Below are 25,113 nucleotides of genomic sequence, written 5' to 3'. Positions count from 1 at the left end.
AACATATTTGGGTTACTGCAAAGAAATTGATGAAAAACAAATTCACCTTGAGATGTGAGCATTCGCTGAAAAGAAAGAAAAAAAAAATAGCGGTACTTAAAGCCACACCACAGACTTTTTGACCTAAAGAGTTGACCCATATGAGTTATTTTAAATGATTCCTCAGGCCAATATACAGCGCTTGACAGTATCAATGCTCCGAGCTGGGCTGTCCTCTTGAAATACCAACTATGTAAGTTTGGAGAAGAAGGACCGTCGTTGACCAGGTCATGTGACTTGGAGAATGCCTGGAGAACGTTTCACTTTACGGCAGTCATGTGACCACAGGCTCTGATATACTCATGAAGCTAAGGCTGTTGCTAATAATTTTCTCTAAGTGGTGCTTTTTGATCACTCCATCACTTTATCGCTCCACTGATGCAATGATCAGGGAACATTGTGTGTGTGTGTGTGTGTGTGTGTGTGTGTGTGTGTGTGTGTGTGTGTGTGTGTGTGTGTGTGTGTGTGTGTGTGTGTGTGTGTGTGTGTGTGTGTGTGTAGAAGGTGTAGAAGCAGTGACAGAGGAGAGAGAGAGAGGTCTGATCACTTCTTTCCTTCTCCTCCGGCCGTATGTTTACAGCACTTATGATAGGCAGCTCTGCTTTTACGATTTAAAACGATCAACTCACGGAGTTACTAAAGAATGAGTTCACTCAGAATGTAGGCTTATTCAAGCAGTTAACCGCTTTAATTTTGGCCCAATAAATTGAGGAAGGGTAGTAGAGCCCTCTGCTGCAGCTGTCTGCACTGTAGTGGGAGGGAACAGGAAGGGGCTGCAGGGATTTCGCACAAGTGACAGATTCCTACTTAAATAAACTAACTTTGCTTTCTTTAATAGTGAGTCGATGAACTCTCTTCAACCAACAGGTCAACTAGTCTGCATACACAATCAAAAGACAAGGGAGGTTGGCCCGACTGACTGACTGCTGATTTTTGCGACAGTGCTGCCACTAGGGGCCCTTGATGTGAAAGTTACAGGTCTAGCCCCCCTAGTGGCCAACAGTTACGCAGCGTTGCTTTAAACAGGTTGAGCAATGAGTGGAGTGGGAACATGTTATACAATCTGACTTCAAATGCCTTAATGCTTTAATCCAACCAACCAACCAATCAGCTCCTCACTCGTTCTTTTTGCCTTACTTTTTGCAGACTAAACTCCCCTGACGCTATCATCAGTATCACTAATAAATAACAACAATAATCGACTGCCAGTCTGCAGATGTTTTCAAGAAGAGTCCACAAAGCAAAAGGAATTGAAGTTGTTTAGAGTTTTTTCCATAATTACTGTTTTTTGATGAATGTGAAAAGTTATAAGCTTAATTTTTTTTAAAGTGATATTTTTATACATTATAGTCTGTTACCGCTGGCAAATCTGACCCAAAACTAACTGCTGACATGTTAGTAACACACTTTTAAATCCATCCTGGAGATTGTCAAACTTGGACGACTCAGGTTAATTATATACATGTTTAAGAGATGCACCTTCGTTTGTAAAAAGTCTATGAAATTAATGAGTATGGATCCTTTGCATTTCTGTCTAAGAGCACAGAACTGATATGTGGTTGGTTTTCTCAACACAAGATAAAAGAAGGATTGTTTTACTACTCGTACTTTGCTTAATGTGAGCTGTCTCTTGATGGGGATGTGGGAGGGGTAACGAAAAGTTAAACACAAAGACACATTAAACAAGTAAATGGGAAAAAAGAGAAGTACAGTATCAGAAATGCGATGGGTTAGAGAACCTCTAACAGAAAGAACTAGGCCAGTGCAGCCCTCGCCTGACTGAAGGGAGGGAAAACCAGTTTTCTAAAAACAGGAGGGAAAGAGAATGAGACGGAGGGATGGAGGGATGGAGGGAGAAGAGGAGGGAAAGCCGAGGCTCAGATGAGGTCTTTTCACAGATTTTGAGGAACAGTTGGACGGGCTTAGCCTTAAGTCAAAAACCAAACAACCCAGTCTGGAAATGTTTGAGGAAAAAGACGTCTCTCTCCGCATTGCTCTCAAAGGCATTTTTATAGCGTAGATTTCAATATTTACATGTATGGTCACAAACTAATGACAAAGTTTATCCATTAATTGTAAGTATGCCTATAAAATGAAAAATTTTGGTTAATTTTTCTTAATTTTATCCAATTTGTCGACACCTTATTGTGGCTAAGTTGAGCAGTCTGATATACAAAAAAGTCGAGGATGCACTGATACCGGTGTTGAGGTGTGTACTCGTACTTGTGAACTTGTGTGATTTCATTTGCAAATCAAGGTCCAAGGGTTTGGAGGAAGACGGGTGAGAAACAGAACATAACATTGCACCCTAAATCATGACGGACTGTGGATATTTTGACCTATTTGGACTGGACCTCAAGCAGCTTGGGTTTTGTTCCTCACCCGTCTTTCTCCAAACCCTTGGACCTTGATTCCTGAATGAAAGGCACACTTTACTTTCATTGGAAAAGAGGGACCTTGGACCACTGGCCACAGTTCAGTCCTTCTTCTCCTCTTTTTTTTCTGCAAAAACTGAGAAGTAAATGGTGATTTCTTCACAGTATTCTAATTTTTTGAATTCCTGTTTTCGTGGGTTTTATGAGCTGGAAGCCCAAATTATGTAAAAATAAACAAATAAATACTTGAAATTGTTTAAATTGTGGGTCCTGAATCTAAAATATATGAAAGTTTAACTTTTTGAATAGAATTTAGGAAATGAAACAACTTTTCCATGATATTCTAATTTTTTGGAAAGGGTCTGGACACTCGTGTATGTATGTACATGTGTGTACGTATGTATATATGTTTTAAGTGATTGTATAAACTGAATATATACTGTAAAACTTGTGCAGGATATGTACTGAATGTATATAACTTATTAGGTCAGTACAAGGACTAGAACCTGATGGGTAGGTAGACATACTGTATGGATGTTGATGTTATGTAAGTCTAGGTAGGCCTATGAATGCTTGTTTTTGTTTAAATTTGTGTATATTTTGTTGTGTATATATGTATCTATGCATTTGCTCAAATGTCAGCTATTTGTTCTTTGTGAAATTTAAGTGAGCGATGATGGCTTTATATTGTTTTATGTTTTATTAAATAAATAAATCAATCAATTATTATAACTAGAAAAGCACTAGGAAAGCGCAGACCTCCGCCAAGCAGCTCAAGCTCAGCAAACACGCTCCGGTTGTGTTAACGTAAACTCAAGATTACCATGACTACCTGTCCAGGACCACTTATGTGTTCAGTCAGTGTTCAATGGGTTGTCATCAGGTGACAGCGCGGAGGCCAGAGAGAGACAGAGGCTGTGTTCACATTGCAAGCCTTAATGCTCAATTCTGATTTTGTATTTGTTCGTTCACATTACCATTAAAATGTGACCTGTATCAGACTCCAGTGAGAATTGTTTGTGGCTCCAATCTGACCCGCATTCACATCGTTGCGTTTGTCTCAAAGTTTTCGTGCAGTGGAGCCGGAGAATGAACGACCAGGTGGAAGAGGATGGGGAGAAAAAAAGAGACACAAATATATATACTGTATATTTTTGTAGTGCCGATTTTGCTTTTAAACACAGACCATTTATGATCTGAACCTTCAAGCTTTGACCCGAACCCGACAAAGCAAAACTGAAACCAACAGGTACCGACAGACATTAGGTATTTATATCTGCGCCCGACCAAAAACAAACAGTTAAAACCTATTTTTTTCCGCAAACAAATGACATATTTACTATACTTGTTTACTGGTAAACCTGCTGTTATTAACAAACAACTGTTAATGTCAACATCAGATCAGAGGAGTGTACTTTATGCGGGGATTGAGCTCTGATTACCATAAATCTTTGGTCTGTCTGTAGTACTAACATGAGCCTGACTAGTAAATGGTGTGATTTTGCCAGAGAAAAAACCCTTGGTTGTGCTGTGTATGAGCCAACAGATGGCGAGATGGAATGGGATGAGAAGCACTCCGTGCTCACCAGAAATTAGCGTGGTGATGTGACTAAAGCACATTTAAGACCTATCTGATCTGAATTTCAGACAATTTAATACTTTTTAAGGCCTTTCTTTTAAAATATATATTAAAGACTTTTTAAGGCTCTTTAAGGACCCGCGGTCATCCTGAAGTCAACAGTTCGGTGACGCTGTCTGACCATTACGTCATAATTTTTAATTAGTCACGGTAATACCATATACCGCGGTAAAAAAGGGAGGCGGTATAACGGCATCAATATTTGAATACCGTTCAAGCCTAACACCTCATTGGGACCCTGTCTAAAGTATTACAGATATCATTAGGTACCGAGTCAGAACAAGATGCTGCATGAGTGTTGAAGAACTACAATACATCTATTTGTTGTGAAGTAATAAAAAAAATTACATATTAACCTTGAGCCGAGAAAAGAGAGGGAATACTTTCATGGCTATACTGACCACAATCTATTGTATCACCTTCACCTGAAAGGCCCTCTGTCTACACACTGCCATCTGTAACAACCTCTCCATCTTTTTGTCATCCCTCTTTCTCTCTCTCAGCTTTTATTGTGGCCGGGAGTCAATCTCTCTCTTTTTTTACTGACCGCTGAAAGCCGAGCACGACTGTCTAGTTCTCTATTCATGCGTTTACGTCCCATCTATCACCTGCTGCCTCTGTTTGCCTCCCTTCACCTAATGAAGATGCAGAATAGACTATGGATGGATTCGTGTCACTGAATTGATATCTTTTAGTAAAGTAAATCTGCTTTCGATCAGGTTCACTTAAACACTGATTGACACAAGCAGAAAACCAACCACTGACTTATTAGCTTCTTTTTCTGCAAACTCTTTAGGCTTTTGTGGTCATTTAAGTGTTTTCCACATCTCTGTAACTATAATTTAGTCCTTTGATAAATTTCACATTTTCTTGTCTTTAATAATTCCTAGAATTGGCTCGTTGAGCAAATGCTATGGTAACCAGGGACTCAATTAAGAACTAAACATTAATTAAAAAAAGCCCTGGCCAAAAATCTTATTTTGGCAAGACAATGCAACACAACTCAGTTATCACACCTAGGGATAATACTTATATAAATAGAAGTGATTACAATTGTATTCTTTAATTTGTGTCTTTATCAACTGAAGGCAGTAAGGCAACATTTTAAAGAAGATGGTATGAAGAGGTTATACCAAAAGTTTTACAAGACTATTTAGTGTACAAATGGTTGTAGCTCTGTAATAACAGGCAATTTGCCAGATAATATCATCTTTAGTTATCTTTAAACCAAAATATTGTATATGGTTTACTGGAAAAAAGTTAAACCTTCAATCTGTGCTTTGCAAGGCATCCATGCCTTGTACGTATTGCACAGTAGCACTAGCACCGATATGGACCAAATGTTGTGATGCAAGATGGTGCTAAAATGTCACAGAATCTTGTTCTCAGCCAATAGCAAAATTTCAATTGTAATAGTCAGGTTTTAACCCATAGAGGGCAGTCTCTCCTACATTTTACAACAAAATACGCCAAATGTACTAAATAGGTGAAAGTTGGACAGGGATCAATCAACACATTACTTCACTTGTGTGAGTGAGGTCTGTAGTATGGCTTTTTTAGGGTTAGGTGGGTGCTTTTTATGCTGTTCTCAGAAGCAGCAAAGAAGCAACTCCTAAAATTAGTATTTAATACAAAATAAGCTATAAAATAAAATGTGTCTTTATAGACTATATGTAATTCCTATATAGGAATCTCGATATATCTTGAACTTCAATATGTTCCCCAGGCCTAATCCAAATAATGCATTACAAATCAGCTTTTCTTAACAATAGCATTTTGAAAAGAGTTGATTACATCCTCCCACACAATCAATCATTTTAACTAGTGCTGTCAAAAGATTAAAAAATATTATGCGATTAATTAATTATGCTCCTGTGATTAATTAATCTCTATTTTAATCTCACCTAAAAATAGCTGAGAAACACCCTCAATTTGAGGTATTTTCATTTAAATTACATTATTATCGCAGATTGAAGCATTTATGTAAAACAAAGTGGCTTTATAAAGTCATTTATTGCTTGTTTTTAACAGACTTGAACCATTTCCATTCCTCTGTATGTGAGACTAGTCCCAAAGGCTTCTGACACCTTTAGTTATTTAGATCATCAGGGAAATATTGATGTGTACTTTTATCAATCTACAAATAATAGAAAATACAAATGAAATAAAACATCAGGTCCATATGAAGTGCTGTAAGTCAGCACATCATAAACAGTAAGAACATTAATTTCATGATCAATACAATTATTGGACACCAAACTTGTTGCTTTTTCTCTCCTTCAGGTAATATAATAAATAAAACAGACCCATCAATCACAGTGCTGTAAATTAGCACAACCAAAATAACATTGTTCATCACAAAATAAAGTACTGTAATAACATCAAGTAATCACTTAGTAGTAGTAGCAGCCCCACATCCTCTACAATCGATAGTGGTCGAGTGTCCACTACAGCATTGTTCATTTGTCACTCATGGACTTATTCATTTTGGCTCTGAGCCCTGTCATCTCGTCCAGTGTGGGTTGTATGGGCCACTTGGTCTAGTGTAGTGTCCGACTAGAAGAATAGAAAGACCGCTGTCCGTGCTAGCTGCTACATAGTTAGCATTGAGGTGGGAGAGCTCTGCTGGAGGAGGAAGAGCTCCGCTGATCCACTAACTGTTTCTTGCACACAATTTTCACACAACTGGGCTTTAGTTTCCCCATCCAGTATGTTTTTTTAACTAAATTAACACCCACAAAGACTTCTACTCAGGAACTATCGTTATAGCCGGTGCATCGGTATATGGATCTACCGGCGGAAAGTGTGCAATGGAGAAAGGTTCCGCACTGTTTGGGGTGCAAAAAAAACAAGCAATTAACGCAATTGTTTTTTTTTAGCCTGTTAATTTTTCCTGTAATTAGTTATCGCAATTAACAGCGTTAAAGTGACAACCTTAATTTTAACATTAGAGCCGTTAATAAATGTATTTATATTTTTAACTAAGTGAGGAAAACCAAACAAATGCAAACACTGCTGTAGATAGATGATTAGCACTTTAAAAAGGTGAAGCAGCATTGTTAGCTATGACCATAACAAATGTATCTCTAACACCCAACTATAAAACATCGAGTAGTATCATCAATATCATCTCTCTTGCAATAAGGGATGAAGTCATTGCTGCCAAGTCAACAGCACTGTGTGGCAGAACACACAGTGAGTGATGAGGGGAGCGACGTTTGAGTGAAAAAGAAGCTGAAAACAGAAGGTCACAAGTCACGATGCAAAAGCTTTTACATCAAATGAACACCACAAAAATGCCCACATTGCTACACCCCATGTGAGACATTAAACACCCAAAATATTTACTCTTGCATGTGTGCGTCTATTACTGAATTGAGAGTGTTTTAGATTCACAATTCTATAATTTCATTTAGCAAACGCTTGTGTCCAACACGACTTACAACAAAAGCAAGATTTTCAACTAGAGGAAAACCCTTAGCAAGCGCAAAAAGTACTTCCAGTTTGCTTGGCCACACATGCTGCCATCTAGTACTACGATAGCATAATGTAACCACAACTAACAATTCAACATCACTATCAACAATGTCATTCAACATTCAACAACTCTCAACATCATCAGTGCTAAGTATTCCCTAAGAACTGGCCTTAGTCTGACTCATTCTAGCCCAAAGGACAACAAGAAGAAGGGTCAGATCAAGTTCCTAAGTGTTCCTTGAACAGTTGAGTCTTCAGACATTTCTTAAAAGTAGAAAGGGATTCTGCGCAGCGTACGGAGTTAGGTAATTCGTTCCACCATTTGGGAATAACAGAGGAGAAGAGTCTAGCTAGAGGTTTAGAGCCATGCTGGGCTGGGCTCATCTCTAAGATGCAGAGATTTACATTATACAAATGCATTCACTTATAAATATTTGACACAAGGTTGGGAAGTGGCATCTGATCCCTGTGGGACAATCGTAGGAAACCACAAAGTCCGGGTTCTCTTTGCTCCAAAAACTTTTATCCGAAAGTGCCCCAAGAAAGCATTCACCTGATCTTCGTTTAGTTTTATTTTAAAAAGTTGACACAAAATATTCCTTAATGACAAAGTAAACACATTCAGATATGTGCGCTAATGTAATTATCCAAGAATATGAGCACTATGAGGACTAATGATAACATGACTCAGTCATGTGAAAAAGCGCTGATAGGCTTTGCATGTTTAGGGCATCTGAGCAGGCTGTCATGCTAGCATTCAGGCTGGACAACGGGCACTTATGGAGCCCATAGGACCTGTGGGAGCTGGCACACATATATTGATAGACTGCATGCAACATAGGAAAATAAAAAGAGTAAAAAGTGTGAGAACGAAGCTACTCATTCTCTCACATGTGCAAAACGTATGAGTATGAGGTCCATCAGTGGAACCGTTATCCAAGTCAAGATTATCACATCTACATGAGCAATGCATAGTTTAGGCCTTAAAGATCAAGCAATTAAAGATTGTTTGTTTCCACTGTAAACACTCTCTTATCGACATTGGCAAAAAAATTGCATTGTGGGTTATGGCGCGTCCCATAGACATTCATTCTTCCAGTAATTTATTGTGCTTGACCCCAAAAACTCTGCCAAAGTGACTTCCCAACACATTTCTGGTGCTTTCACAGACAGAAAGTGGTGTCAAAAAAAATGTTGTATCTTTATGATGAGGCTTACACAGAAAGATCTGAATCTGCCTCACCGGAGTGAAGTAATATCACAGGGAATACCAGGAAAAAAACTACGACAAAAATGGGAACAAAAATGGCGTCAAGAAAATCTCTGTCTTCCTTGTCTGGCAAAGAAATGAAGAGACTGTTTTATATCTAATATGAAATCATAGTCTCCAACAGCTTTAACAAGTTATTGGTTTTGATATGATACTGAAATGATGTTTAAAATGAAAATGCCAAACTTCACTATTGATAGAAAAATCCAATCTTAAGCAACAAAAACCGATGCAAAGCCTTACAAAAACAGTCTTTCCTTACCTTCAAAAAAATCCTGACAGCCTCCCAACAAGCTTCTGTTCTATTACTGATGTATTTTAGTATGTTGTTTTTTTAAAAGAGGAGAGGGGGGTTTTGTGCACATTTTCAAATATGCTAAAATGAAACCCTGGGAGGATGTTTAAGTGATCCATGGAAAGCCGTTTTACACCAAGAGGTCTGAACGCGACAAGAAACCTGCCTGGCTCAGTTTCATACGCCCAACTCACAAAGTCGCATGCAGCTTCAACACTGGGTCCGCGCTTAGGCATGCATGGATGAGTAGAGTAGGACTGACATAGTGTATAGTGTGCACTAACACACACGCACACAAACACACACTGGTCTGAAGTCTCTCTTCGGTCACGTGGAGTTGAGCGGTCTATTAACATTCTCCACACATCGTTGCATACAGTGAGCCCGGGGACTTTGCTCAAATGCACAGAAAAAAACACTGTCAAACAAAATCACCAGACCACAATTTATCCCAAAGATGAGCTCAGAGATGGACATCACTCAAAATACAGGAGAAAACAAACAACAATATTTTCAAAATATTTGAGAATATCAATATTTACCTAAGTTGCTATAGGAGGATCGGGGTGGAAAACACCAAATTGTGAGAGAAATAACACATAGGTATATAACACTATTAAAATAAATCTCCTTAAACATTTAATATGTTGGGATTTTTTAACACAGAATACTTGATTATGTGTTTTAGGTGTTGTACATAATGACATCACGTGAAAAAAAACATCTAACAGTGGCCCACTGACTGGCTCTTTGCTCCCGCTAGCTTTAGCTTTAGCATTAGCTTGATTGCTCGCTTTAAATGCTGTATACTCAGTGGTGTGGTGGTTTCTTAAAGAAAGCGTCTGTACAGTTGCCGTACGGACAACCCCCGGTGCTATTGGTACGGTTACCGAAGTACAAGTACGTAGCGTCTTAGGTTAGGGTTAGGTTTAGAGTTAGGTTTAGGATTAGGGTTAGGTTATAACCCAATACTGCAACAATTTTCAGATTTAGGGTTAGGGTTAGGTTAAGGGTAAGGTTTAGTCTTAGTCATGTGACCTAAACTGGCCAATGACTGACCTATCACGTGACCTAAACTGGCCAAATAGGAGCGCTACGTATGGATAGAATGTCGGTATATTGATACGGCAACCGTACGAATAGCCACTGCTTTTCTTAAATGGCAAATGAAGTTTGTTGGAATCACTACTTTTCACAACACAAGCCACGGATAGAAGATATATCATGTGTCTTCATAACAGTTTATATCTTCATAATATGTATCGAAATCTGCCAACTTCATTGATCGGCTTTTACACATGAAACTGAATCTGATTTTATATTATTAAGAAAAAATAGATGGAAATCACAGAATTTACTTCTTGAAATGGAAATAGCTACTTTACTGTACACTCACCTACTGTATATCATGCAAGATACAAGATTTTACTGAATTATCGCTTTTAAGCATTTTTGGCACATGATTTTGGCACGAGTAGTATGTTATTAAGGAAAGACAATAAATCATAATAAAAACGGAAATCAGGTATACCCAAAAATATAATTTGGGAATATTTGAAACAGAAAATGTAATTACTTTAATGATCCCAGAGGGAAATTACTTTTGTTACAGTGGCTCCAATTAGAATTTATAACAAAGAACATGAATAAAGTAAAGTAAAAAAAAAATAAACAGAGACCAAGATAATGATTATAATAACACAAGAATAACAGTTAAATATTAAATAAAGATTTAATACAAGTGTAAAAATAAAATAATATAAAAAATGAATAGTGTTTACACTATTGGCTAAAAACTGTAAAAACCAGAATTGCACCAAGCCAAATTAAAGCAGCCTATCAGGTTATGTAATTTATAGCCACAAGCAATTTATATCTGAACTTTTCCAGGATAATACAAATGTTTTCATAAAGCAACCGATATACTAATGTGACATAATGGTCCAGCAAACACAATAATCAATCTCACTCATAAATGCCAACTATTGTATCCATTTAATCTTTTCCCTTCTTTCATGAAATAACAATAATTCAAATTTTTGGATTAGCCAAATACACATATTATGTTTTTTGTTGTTTTTTTACCTATAAATTTATTATCGGCAGATGACATGGAACAAAAAGTCTATAATTTAATAATTTCTTCTCTTACATAATAAACAGTGTTGGTTTGCTTTAATAAATGCTACCCAAACAGCAGAAAGAAAAAAAATACAATAAATAAATATGTGTAAATATGCATGCAAATGTATTACATATATATGTGTACAAGAATAGTCATTTCATCTTTTCAAAACAGAAAAACAATGTCTTGGTAATAAGTAAAAAAAATGTGTGACTCTTGATATAAAGATTGTTGAAAAATACTTCAAGGTTTAACTTAAAAAAAAACGGTCAATATTTCCTGTAGTTCCGACTACAACAAAGGCCTCGTCTTCTTCCGTCTACAAATTTGTGGTTAATTTTGTTCAACCCATTGAGCCCCATTTGTATTTAAAAGACATTTCAAATACATCGCTGACAACCCTTTATTACGTGAATGCACACATGCTGCAGTTCCATTCTGGCTGATCCCACGCTTTGTTCTGCTGTCAGAAACATTCTCAGGTGATCCACATTTGAATCTGAAAATAGAGCCACTGCATGTATGTCACATAATTATGTAGATTCCCTATTCTCAGCATGAAGAAATGAGCTCTGTGAGACTTGTTTCCCACAATGTGGATTTTATAGCAATGACTAAAAATAAGGAAAGATGTTCCAGTGCAACTTTGAAGAGTTACGCATTTATATACATGAAAAAGCGATGGTGATTGCAGCAGTTGCAGCAAAGAAATGATGGAACATTAAAGTGTTATGGTGAGTGAACTCAGAGACATGCATAACGTCTTTCTTTGGGAGCAATGACAGCTGAGCTAAAACAGGCAGAGCAGGGCAGCCCGGAGATGCTGTCGACTTACAAGGATTATTGTGCACTCTTTTCTCATCTCACTTTTCTGCACCATCACAATCTAAAGTGCAAGAAAAAAGGGCCATTGCTCTTATTTAGAACATAATTACATTTTACTCCATCTGTAGCATACATTAATATATTAATAGACCTAATTTTCCTCTATGTTAAATGTTGAGTCTGAAATGGTTGAGAGGATTAAAAGCCTCGGGGTCACTCTCTCTCTGCTTCTTTCTCATTTCAACATCCCAGTGTTCCCAGCACTCAAGCATTTTGTTCCACTAAGAGCAAACGGAGTCGCCTGCAGAAAAACATGGACCAACCCACACAGAGTAAGATGAATCTTCCTCACCAGCCCCCTCATCATCCCATCTATGAGAGTCATACAATGTGACCTCTCGTCAGGAAGTACCCAGTTAGCCAAGACTTGAACCACGTCATGCTTGTAATAAGTCTATGTATTATTGAACAAGAATTAAGGAAAGTAACCGTTATTACCTTTTAATTGTTGTACGCAACACTCGGCAGGTGAAATGTTATATCATTAAGCAAGATATTTATGTATTTTTGACATTGTTAAAAAGGATCGATGAAGTCTTTTGACCTAACATGAGGGATTTCAGCTTTTCTGGTTCCTGCCAACCCAGTTTCATGGGGATTGTCAAATAAATTAATTCATTTCATGTTTTATCCGATAAAGACATAGGCTGTGTTCGAAATGGCACATTCCGTACTATGCACTACAAACTCAATGACTATGTACTGTCTACTATATACTATAAGTATGGTTAAGATGATTAGGATGATGACCGTTCCCACTTAAGTATAAAGACAAAAACCTGAAGCACACTGAGGCTAAATATCTCTGTTGATTCTCCACCTTTGAAAGTTCTGAAAACATTTTAAGTGAGAAAGTGACCAAGAAGAATATCATCCATAATAGATTTGATCCATAAAACTCCCGGAAACACATTTCGTGCCAACATTTTAGAGATTTTCAGAGATCCTCCATTGTGCTAGTGCCAAAACTTCCAGTTAACTTCAAAACAAGAGCCCTATTTACAAAAGCGTTAAAAAAACAAATGGAAATTGATTTATATAGCCCTTTATCCCCACACTGAAATAGTCTGAAAGAGCTTTACAATATCAGCTCATTCACCCATTCACACTCACATTCACACACCAATGGGACTGAGCTGCCATGCAAGGCGTTAGTTAGCCACTGGGAGTAACTTAGGGTTCAGTGTCTTGCCCAAGCACACTTCAACACATAGGCGGGTATAGACTGGGATCAAACCTCCAACGTCTGGATTAAAAAGACGAATCCTATCCCATGAGAGATGCTTTTGTTTTGAAACTGAGACATTTGCCTTTTAGCTTGAAGCCGGTCTCAGGACAATTTTACTTTCCGCTCACAATGCATCATGGGGCGGTTGAGTATGAATAGTGTGCCCAACGTGCATACTTAAAAAATGTCCCGATGTAGTATACATCCATCTATTTTACTACTTAGTACATGAGCTGCTTATTCAGTTTATATATAATCTATCATTTTAAAAATCCCTTTACAATGCAGTTCTAACTGAACAGTTTACAGATGACCTCTGCTGCTTTAATAAAAGGTAAAAAAAAGGTCAATTTATCTCCTGTTTGAATGCAGTTGCTATGTTTTTAAAAACAGCATTTCATCAGTAGTCACGGAGAGAAAATGATGTGAAAAAGTGCATCGAGATTCTTCAATTTATAATTAGTGATGCACTGAAAATTTTCAGCTGAAAATCGCCCAAAAGTCCAGATCCTCTGCACTTCATCATGACTATACTTGCTCTGCATCATAAAGACCTTTACTTGGATGGGATTAAACCAGCGCGCTTAGGCAATTATGTACGCCGCAATAATAGCTCAAAGACGCACACGCTATGTGCGCTTTTTTGCGCCATATATAGAGAGAGTTGCAACAACTCCTTTCACTCCAATGGTTCGGTTTTTTACAGCAATGGCGGCTCATGGAGCCTCACATTTTGTCCCAGAAGTGATCAGTTTACTATTGAAGCCAATGGAGATAGAGCACATTAGACGGTTTGTGATGTACTTTTGAACGGCAAGACGTTATTTTTGTTATCTGAGTATCTAAACCCATTAATGAGTGCATTCAAGCATGTTACTGGATCATCCCCCACTAAACTAGTAGATTTTAATTTTATTTTTGTATTTAAATTTTTTATTACTATTATCAATATCTTTCTTTTTCATTGTGAGATAAAAATTCTAAATTATTCGTTGATCATTATCAGATACACAGCATTTACTTCACACAGTTTTATCTACCCACATAGGCTACAAAGTTTCTTTTTTTTATCAAACAATAAGCTTTTCAATTGTGTTATTTGCATTTGTGTTATTTGCAGATGAAGTGTTAGATTGCCTCACAGATTTTTTTATCTGCCCTAATTGAGATCCATAAATGCAATGGGACTAATAATTAACATAAAACATAATTTCAGTTTTCGGCCTTGGTTTTCTCATTTTCGGTTTTGGGTTTTAAGAATTTTCCTTTCGGTACATCCCTATAATCGGAATCGAATCGAAAGGTGCTTAAACATTCCCACTCCTAAATAAGGTTGCCTCTGGTAATGAGAGTCCTTTAAATAAAAGGTGCCTGTGGTAATAATCTGTGACAACATACTGACTTTTAAATCTGTAACAGATTTTTGAACACAGGAGCTGTAATCTGTAAGCATTTTTATTCTTCCATCTCTGATTATTCCAGTTGAGATTCCTTCAAGGCAATTGCCTGTCTTCCACACACACACACACACACACAGCAAAAGGGTCACACACTGTGTCACACTGGTCAGGTGTGAAAGATTCAGCTTTTTCCATTCAAAGACACACTGAGCTGGCTGTAGCGCTCTAAACAACTTTGCTACAGTCCGAGAATGCTGTTCAACATCAATCTAGTCCCTGAGGCTTCTGCTTGTTTGTCCAAAGGCTTGTTTCTTTTTCTGGTTTTAGTGTGACAATACACTTTTCAGCAGCGCTAAGAGCTAGCTGCGCTCACGGTGTTCTGACCTCAATATTATAGCCTCGCTACCTCCTTGACAGTGACAGGTCATCCTTTTTGTGGTGCTTTCATAGCTGTCACAACAGATGGAAACAGAGAGATGGGGAAACGTATGACGAGACAGATGCTTCCAAGTGGACCTCCACTGCAGACATTGCATCTGAAATAAGAGCCTGTAAAATCCACGTTAACGGAATCGCGGAAGAAATCATGGAATTGACCATTGAAAACGAAATCCACTGTTGAACACGAAAATTGACAGAACGCGGATGAAACGTCGTCACTGTGAGGCAAAGAACCTTTTTTTTTATTATTGGGAAATGTTTCCGAGAAGCTCTCATTCGGTTAATTTAAATGAAGTTGATCAGAATGTATTCAATAAACTTGCTCAGACTCAGTAAATCACTAAGGGGAAACGTTATATATGACACATAAATAATTAAAAAGAATAATCCATGTCCCTACATATATATAACATTTTAATTGTATGTTACTCATTGTTTTAAATTACATTTTTATTTTTGACCAACATTTTTGTTTAATTATGATTTCTTTTTTTAGTATTTATTTTGTTTACTCACATGATCTAAACATAATCTGCCTGCACCCTCGACTTGACATTTGAAAAATCCTCAAATTACTAACTGTCATGAAAAATAATTTACATTGATTTATTGTGACCAAGCTAAGCACTTCAGTGAATTTATAGTTGGAAATGGTTAATCCATTACATTTATAATTCCAGTAGGGTTAAAACATTATTAAATATGATTACTCACCTGATTATGCATAGAATTTTATTACGGAGTCATAAGCCCTGAGTGAATGTCACCTTACAGCAAGGTATCAATGGTCCACCTCCTTTCCTTCTTTAAAATCAAGTTTTTTTTCAAAATCCTCAAAAATGCTGTTTTTTTCACCAAAAATTATCCGACTGGAAAAATGTCTTCATTACCTAGAATCCCCAAATTAGTACCAATGTTTTGATGCATGAATAAGTTGCTGGTTTATGAATACAGATTTACTTTTTTTTTTTTAAATGCAAATCAGATCAGAAAGATTTTTACACTAATCAAGAGCCCTGAGTGAATGTTGCCTTACAGGAAAGTATCAATGGTCCACCTCCTTTCCTTCTCTAAAATCAGTCCACGACAACGTTTTTTTGAAAATCCTCAAAAATGCTGTTTTTTCACCAAAAATTGAATGACAGGAATTTTTTTTCATTACCTGGACTTTTCCCATTAGTACCAATGTTTTGGTGTGAGAATAGTTGGTGGGTATTGCATTAAAAGACCTACACCCTTCTTCACACACACACACACACACACACACAGATGACGAACTGATGACAATACCCTTCGGCCGAGAGTAAAAACTAATATTTTCTAAAAAAAAATTTGATGAATATATTTAAATGGAATCTAAAAACATTAATGTGAAAAACAGAATTTGGGAAAAAATAAAATAGATTTTATAGGGCCCTACCAGTGCAGCCAAAAGACACTGGTTTAATAGGCAGTTTTACTTCAAGTGACGTAAACCGTGAAGCATCCACCATCTCCCATCCGAGCCAAATAATGATGTCACCCTGGAAAGCACAATGTGAAGGATGCAACCATGGCAACAATGTCATGGAAACTGAGGAGAGGAAAGAGCAGATGCTTCCGAGTAAATCTTCACTTGCAATGAGGGGAAAAAGGGAAATCACATGAATGAAAGGAATTACATAAATCCCGCCTCCTTTAAACCAGTTCTGTGCATTTTTTGTCAGTTTGCGTTGGTTTAGTGCATTTGTATCGTATCAGAAAGAACATTAGCATATCTGTATCTTCTTACTCCTTCTTTCCAATCCTACATCTATAACTGCTTCATTAAAATCCTGCAAAGGCTTCCTAACCTGGATTGGAGCATTTTAAAACGCAATACAATGAAACTGAGCATGGATTTGATGAGTAAGACACTAATTCTTGTTCCTGCTGTTAGCATGCCTGAGAGAACTGTAAATTCTCAGCTTGATGTCACATTTGAGATTACCGATATTAAACAAATAAGTCATCAATGATTGGTTAGGAATATTACTGTAATAAACTGAAATCAGAGTGGGGCCTCATATTATCCATTTCAAAATTTCCTCAATTCTGTTTCAGGGTTTAACCATTTCTGCATCACGTTACACTTTAACGTTTAGTGTCCATTTCATCATATTTGCTTTTTAGATTATTTTACTGGCTATTAGACTTACCAAAATCATACCAAACATGCTGAATGGGGTTAATAGAGTCATCTATTGTTATTATTTTTTCATTTTATATGTTTTACAAACAAAATGATTTAGGAAAATGGGATAACAATTAACTACGCTGAAATCAGTCCCTTAGCCACACTGCTAGACCGTCCCTCAGTTACCCATTTTACGGGACAAATACCATGGAAATATGTAATATGCTCCCAAAACATTATTTATGAAATCTTTTATTTACCGCCAACCCTCACGTTTTCCAAGATATCCCGCGCAGCCGTATGATTGGAGGTGTAATGCTTTTGTCGTGTTGTGTCCACGAGTAAACTCATCACAGTTAACTGCACAGAGGTACAGTTAAGTAAAAAAAGTAGATAACATTTAAAACATAACAGTAGGTGCCACAGACTGGTCAAGCTCGCTGGAATATAATAATAGTTACTAATCAGTCAAAACTGACATTTCCTACTGTTTATCGGCATCGTTGCTAATGTTACAATCAAAGCATCAACTCATTCCCACCATTAGCTTCAATAACAAAAGAAGCTCATCCATCATCAAAAGTCTGTATTGTAATGTAGAAAAAGTGAAGGGGTGGGAAGAATTTCTGGGGCATGGGTATCTCAGTCCATCCCTCACAATGGGTCACTCTCCCTTATGCTGTCACCATGACAATGGGAAATTGTTCCATGGCAACGGTCACTAGGCAACCAGCATCAGAAGCATCAGCAGCAGCAGTAAGAGTAGTGTGTGTCATCCTGCTAAAGACAAACTTTTCTCCTCTCAACATCAAAGTTTCCCACTTTGAAAGAGAAATGGTAATGCGTTTCCCAGATCTAAAGCTTCATCTTTCACACTCAGTGGTCGATATGCTTAATTTAGATTCATATAAAAAGACTCACTGCACAGGCTGGTATTTCTATTATTAGACCAAAAAGATTCAGTGTGAAAATAAACTGGAAAACAGACAGGAGTCTATTTTGTCTTTATGTTTTTAAGAAGATTCTATAGAAAACCCTTTTTAAAGACTGACGTGAAGACACTGCCTGTACTTTCTGAGTAACTTTCGGCTTTATTTCTCTATAAATATCTTGTTTTTTAACACACACACACACGCACACATATATATATATATACATATATATGCTTGGCAACAATAGCAAGTGTAACAACCATTGCGTAGTACAATACGTATAGAAGTTAGGAATGCACCAAAATTTAAATTTGTGGCCTAAGCCGAAGCTGTATAAAATATAAACGCTTGGCCGAATACCGAATATCGAATGCAGTTCACTATTTTTTTAATAGTGCATAAATAGCCTAGAATACATTTTTATACATGTTTTTTTAAAGAAAGTAAATATATAGTGAATATTCCGACATTTTTTAAATAAAAAAAGTTTTTCAATTCTATCAGCCCTTCTAATAAAACAAAACATGCATTCCAAAAAAAAAAACTAAAGTGCATTAAAGTGGGGGTATGATGAAAAAGATCACTTTATAATGGTTTTGTTACAGTGATATACATCCCTTTAGCCTCATTCAGAGGGCCAACGTTGAAAAAGTTTCCTCCCTACCTTGTTATTCCACATTTTGTAAAAAGTCAGCTCCAAATGGGTGAGTTGGATTTTGCCCACGTTGGCAGGTGACATCACCTAACACGCCTCCTAGAATGTGAGCTCCTCCCTCTCCAACTAGCTCACAACTAAAACAAACACTGCGGTTTAATATAGAATATATATTATATGTTATTGCCATATATGTAAATGTAAACTGCTTGGAGCCACGGCCACACACATCAGCTGTTTGCACTCCGTGCTAATGCGACACCAGTCTATGCAGCGAGATCTGAAATCGCTTGTGAAATGAGGAGGAAACACTAGGGATGTTTACTTATTCGTGGCTCACAGCGCTAATAACGGACTTGGTTGTCGAAATGGACTGTGTCCAACTTTTACGCAATGACGAACGACGGAGAGCGGAAAGGAGAGTCTGGCTGTTTGTTTGCAGAAAGGAGGAGTTGCTGCTGCTCCTGCTGCTCTGGTCCTGCAGCAACGCGCACACACTTTTCTGACTCAAAATCACTGCACATTGTTTGATTGCATCATTGCGTCACACGCTACTATACGGCCTTGCTTTTAATTTACTCTCCGAAGGCCGAATGTGGCAGAATTTCATCAACCCAAACACAAAGGTTACTCAATGTTTATTTTTTTATCTTAAAGCAAGACCATGCTTTAAATCCACCAGTATGTTTTATCAAAATGAAACCTGCAGCCTAAGGGGGTAAGAAGACGACTGTACCCAGTTCAAACCATCATCAAGACCAAATTTGCTTCATATCCTCTGTACCAGTCCATAGCACTTGTATTATAGCACGACAGAGGAACAAATACCCTGGGGAGGGGTTTTTTCTTACCGAATGCAACATCAGCGACGATAGTTGCTTAAATCGCCCTTGTTGAACATAGTGGCGCTTTTTGTTCACATCATTGACCCTAGTGACTAGGGTTGGGTACCGAAACGCGGTACCAATATGGAACCGGTTCCGACGTAAACGGTAGTAACCAGACCAAATAAGAGCGAACATTTCGATGCACCCCCCCATGGTTGTTGATCGTGATTCATCAGATTCAGCACACCCGTTGCTCTTAACTGATCGCGAGAGGATAAAAGACCACATGGAGATTACTTAAAAGTTGAACAATGCACCGTGTTTGATAACCTACGTGACTCGGAGCCAAGCACGTCAACAACAGCAGCAGCCAGTGTCGGCCGCCCTGGACAAATTGAAGTAAGTCCCGCTCCCAGCGCTACTAGTGTGGTGGACATCATCACAAATGATGACAGCAGCATTTCCTCTGAGCAAACACAGTTGCCATTCAATGTGTGACAACAACATATGAGCTACTGTATGTCTATACTTCAACTCAGTGTTCGCTGACTTTCTGTTTAATGTTAAGCTCATGTTTGTAGACAAAATGTTAAACTTAAGCTTTAACACCAGATTTAGAAGGCACAGTTTTGTATTTACACAGCTCAGGGGTTTACTGAAACCTGTGGCTAAGGAGCCACATGTGGCTCTTTGACTCTTTTGCAATGGCTCCCTATAGCTTTAAAAAAAAAATATTGAAATAGAGTTACTTTTTTTTTTACAAAGGCTATTGATGATTATTGACAAATAAAATCATGATAATAATATTAATCTCCAGTATTATATATTAACATAATACTGGAGATTTTGTTTTATTAGATATTATCTAAATGCTTTTGTTCATTTATTATTGCCATATGTTACTTGTATATATATTATTTAAGGAAATATTGTATTCAACCTGGCCCTGAAAATAAAAGGGTATTGTATTTTGACAAAGTGTATGTGGTTTAATTTTTTTAAAATACCAGTTTAAGTACTGTTTAAGCACCGGAACCGTTTAAAAAATACAGAGTAGGCACCAGTATCGGATAAAACCCAACCGATACTCAACCCGACTGGTGACGGGTCAAGGTGGGAGAGTGACGAGGGGAGACACTCATTGCCGATTGGATGTCGCGACACAGTGTCACTTTAAGTGCTTAAAAAGTTCAAAATTTTCAACTTTGAGCGACTTAGATTGAGTCGCTGGAATCGCGCAAGTCGCGTCATTTACATTGATGTTTCTCAAATGGGGGTAGGTGTACCCCATGGCACTACAGGGGGTACTTGAGATTGTGAGAGTGGAAAATTAACAAATGAAATTATGAAAGCATAACAAATAAGGGGTTTTACAATGTGTATTTTTTGTTAAATGTGGTCATCTTAATAGTGATGATGGAAATAATCTTGATTAGAATATGAAATGAAAATACAAAGGTCAGTCTTTGTCCCACACCTGGTGGGAGATGACAGGGAGAAAATTATATGAACTATACAAATAATCTATTCATGAGACACTAAATACTGTTTCATTCCACTTATTTACAAAATTAGTAGGGATGTCCCAATGCAACTTTTTCATTTCCGATATGATACCAATATTGGATACCTTTTATCTGAATGATCAGTAAAGCCTGAGGAAGGGTTGGGGTATTTACCCTAAAAAAACTAAAGAATAAAAAACATCCTGGACTTCTTTGCTGATTGCCATTAAAAGAGATCATCACTGACAAGCCTAATTCCCTGCATAATTAATTACACTATAGACAATTAGCAGTGACTGCATAGTCAAAGCTAAAGAGAAAAGTAGAAAAGAATAAATAAGAAGAAAAAAAAAGAAGAAGAAAAAATAATCTTCATATTACACAAAGACTTTGAAACTGAAGCTTTCAATTTAATATTCCCTTTGATTCGCAAGAGGCCTCGATTTGCATGTTTCTTTATGTGCCATGAGAGTCTGAAAGATATCTATATACAGAAAAAACTGGACTAATAAATTACAGCACTGGACTGAAAACAGTATGAGCCGGATTATAAAAGGTTTAACCTACAGGTGCAATAAACAATTTAGGCCAGAGGTTCTAAATCTGGGTTCAATCAAACCCCAGTGAGTGAGTTGGATTTTGCACACGTTGGCAGGTGACATCACATAACACGCCAGTGTTTGAGCCAATCTCAGGGGTTCGGCTGGGGTCAGGACACACACTGTAAAAAGTTACATTTCTATTTTAATAATACAAAAAATTATAATGACAATGTTGAATTGCAATTTTATTTATCAGTATAAAAATTTAATTACATTAAATTAAAAGAATTTTGAACAAAGCAAAAAAAAATCAGCCCAAGCCTATGAAAAAAATATACCTATGTTTTCAAGAAATATTAGATTTTTTCAATTACAAAGGGATTGGTGAATGTATTGATGAAGCTCGCAGGGTTCAGTACCTCCAAGAAGGTTAAGAAGAACTACTGATTTAGGCGGATGGTCAAGAAGCGTGTGCCATTACAAGGTAGTAACAAGCGTGACGAACTAGTACAGCAAAATAATGAGCCAGAGAAGGTAATAAAAAGGTGGAATTAGCAGCTGTGTTATATGGAAACATGAAGCTATGATGGCAGAACAGCTGGGGGCAACATGTCAAGACAGGGGGTATATGTGACACTGAATCAACAAACTTTGGAAATATACTTTGAAGTTGCATGGGTTTAATGATCTTTTTTAACTCATAAACACAGCATTGTAATGTCTTTACGGACTTTGAAGAGATATCTCAGAAAACTTAATCGGTTCAGAAGGAAAAACCCGCCAAGTTTGGTAGAGGTGGAGCATTCAGTCCATCTGTGGCTATTAAGGAGCTACGGAAACAGATTAGGGCCCGTTTTAATGGGGACTGTTGATGTATATGGTGAATTGGCCCTAGTCAGCTTCTGTAGATTTGACTTTAATAGCAAATCTTCGACTTTTATCACAATATTGTGTTTTGAGTTAATTTTTGAAAATGTGACTTTAGTCTCATCTATTCGACTTTAATCTTGACATTTCAACTTTATTCTCAAAATTTCAGTAGAATGTCCTTTCGACTTTATTTCGACATTTCAACTTTATTCTCGACATTTCAACGTTATTCTCGACATTTTGACCTTATTCTTGATTTGCCCAAATATATTTTCTCCATCAAAGTTGGCCCCAATCCGCTTCCATATCCTCCAGATTCAAGAACAGTAAGTAATTCAGTGTTGTATATTTTAATGGCCGGGAAGCTAAATCCCAATTATGTAGCAGGTGTATGTTTGTGTCTATGTGTGTGTTTGAAAGAAAGCTAATGTGTTGTATGGAAGCATGAAACTATGATAGAACAGCTGAGGGCTACATGTCAAAACAGGAGGTATATGTGACACTGCATCAACAAACTATGGCAACTATACTTCGAAGTTGGGTTTAATAACAAAGAGATTTTTTAGCTCATGAACACAGCATTGTAATCTCTATGTAATATATATAGTGAATATATATATATATATATATATAGCCCTAGTCCGCATCTGAAGATTTGACTTTAAAAGCAAACCTTCGACTATTATCACAATATTGTATTTTGAGTTTAATTTCAAAAATTCGACTTTAATCTCATCTTTTCAACTTTAATCGTGACAGTACCATATATTTCGACTTTATTCTCGACATTTTAACTTTATTCTTGATTTGCCCAACATTATTTTCTTGATCAAAGTTGTCCCTAATCCACTTCCATAGAGTCCAGATTCAAGATGTGTAGTGTCCAAACTATAGCAGGTGTGTGCGTGTGTGTGTGTGTGTGTGTGTGGGGGGGGCTAATATATTATATGGAAGCAATGAAGCTATGATGGTAGAACAGCTGGGGGCTACATGTCAAGACAGAGGGGTATAATATGTGACACTGCATCATATATCTCTCTCTCTCACACGAACAAACTCACACACCTCCCTCTTTCCTGCAGTCATGGTTGTTTCATTAGCTCATCTGTGGATCAGTGTGTGTGTGGATGGAGAGGCCATTTTTTTTTTTTTTTTTTTGCACAAATCTCAATTACTGTACACCCATAGAGCACAGCAGTGATGTTAGACTGGTGCAGCACCAGTACCAGCACATTGTTAACAATAATGACTCTGTCTGTCATCATAACCTCTACAAAGACTGAATGACAACGTCTGTAAATATTTATAATAAATATTGTAATGTAAGACAGCAGCTCCACGTTTAAAATATCATAGTGAACAACAACGCAGACTGGTAAGTGATGGTGTAAAATAATGTGGATTTATTCATTGTTGAGAAATACCGCAGCAGGTTTCAGTGTGTGTGTGTGTGTGTGTGTGTGTGTGTGTGTGTGTGTGTGTGTGTGTGTGTGTGTGTGTGTGTGTGTGTGTGTGTGTGTGTGTGTGTGTCCTTACGCTGTAAAGCAGAGTAGTTATCCATCTGTTGTGCTGCTGGTGGCTGATCCGGTGTCTTTTTCTATTAAAAATTAAAAATCCCTCTGATGGCTCCCTGAGGACAGACACCTACCGACCGACAGACGCAACAAAACCCGGGATCAGTTCAACCGGGACGAACCGAGCCGGTGTGAATCCAGGACAGGTGCTACTACCCGCGCTATCAGCGGCATCTTCAGTCACCCCCCCGGGGGCCGCAAAGTGGACACGACGTGAGAGTATTGGTGTTTAAAATCCACACGCTGTCCGTAGAAGGAGAGGCAAAAGGACTGACAGGGACTGACGGAGGTCTGCGGAGAAATGAACGGCACCGAACCCGAACAGCATCCAGCAGGAGCGCCTCCTCCCTCCCCCCGGCCCCCCCGCGGAGAACGACGGAGCTCAAGAACGAAGATGAAACCACGACGTAGGGCTGTGTGTGTGCGCGCGCGCGCGAGTCTTTCGTGCCGTGTGCGCGAGAGGAAGAAGAAAGAAGAGGTTACGTGAAAAGCTTCTTCTATCTGCTCGTGCAGCTACGCACGAGCGCGCGCGCACGTGAAGTGGAGCTGTTGCAATGATGCCTCCATCTTTAGCTCTGAAGAGAGGACTGTCTTCTTCTTCTTCTTCTTCTTCTTCTTCTTCTTCTTCTTCTTCTTCTTCTTCTTTCATTCATTCATTCAAAAGGAGTTTCACAATAAACTACTGCAGGTAGAGGTATAAAGAGTACTCATATACGCAACTCAAGTACAACTACAACTAAGTCGTACACAAAATACTCAAGTACAAGTAAAAAGTAGCTGAATTAAATAGTACTCAAAGTAAAAGTTATTATTACTTTTACTCCCACGTTTATTTTTGGTAATAAATCTTGCCACGGTTCCCTTGGATACAGTAAAAAT

At 37.7% G+C, this 25,113-nt stretch overlaps 1 protein-coding gene across 1 annotated transcript in view; it reads right to left on the bottom strand.

The window, feature by feature from the left end:
- The window catches only part of LOC114461663 (leucine-rich repeat-containing protein 7-like), a 53,403-nt gene extending 28,614 nt beyond the window's left edge, over positions 1-24,789 (bottom strand). Inside the window, 1 exon segment of the mRNA XM_028443910.1 lies at positions 24,197-24,789. Coding sequence (XP_028299711.1) covers positions 24,197-24,221 — 25 coding nt within the window. The 5' untranslated portion in view covers positions 24,222-24,789.
- Between the last annotated feature and the right edge of the window lie 324 nt (positions 24,790-25,113).

This window comes from Gouania willdenowi, chromosome 4 (assembly GCF_900634775.1).
Source record: "Gouania willdenowi chromosome 4, fGouWil2.1, whole genome shotgun sequence".
Classification (NCBI taxonomy): Eukaryota; Metazoa; Chordata; class Actinopteri; order Blenniiformes; family Gobiesocidae; genus Gouania; species Gouania willdenowi.
Note: the sequence above shows the minus strand (reverse complement) of the source record. Positions and strands in the feature narration are given on the sequence as shown.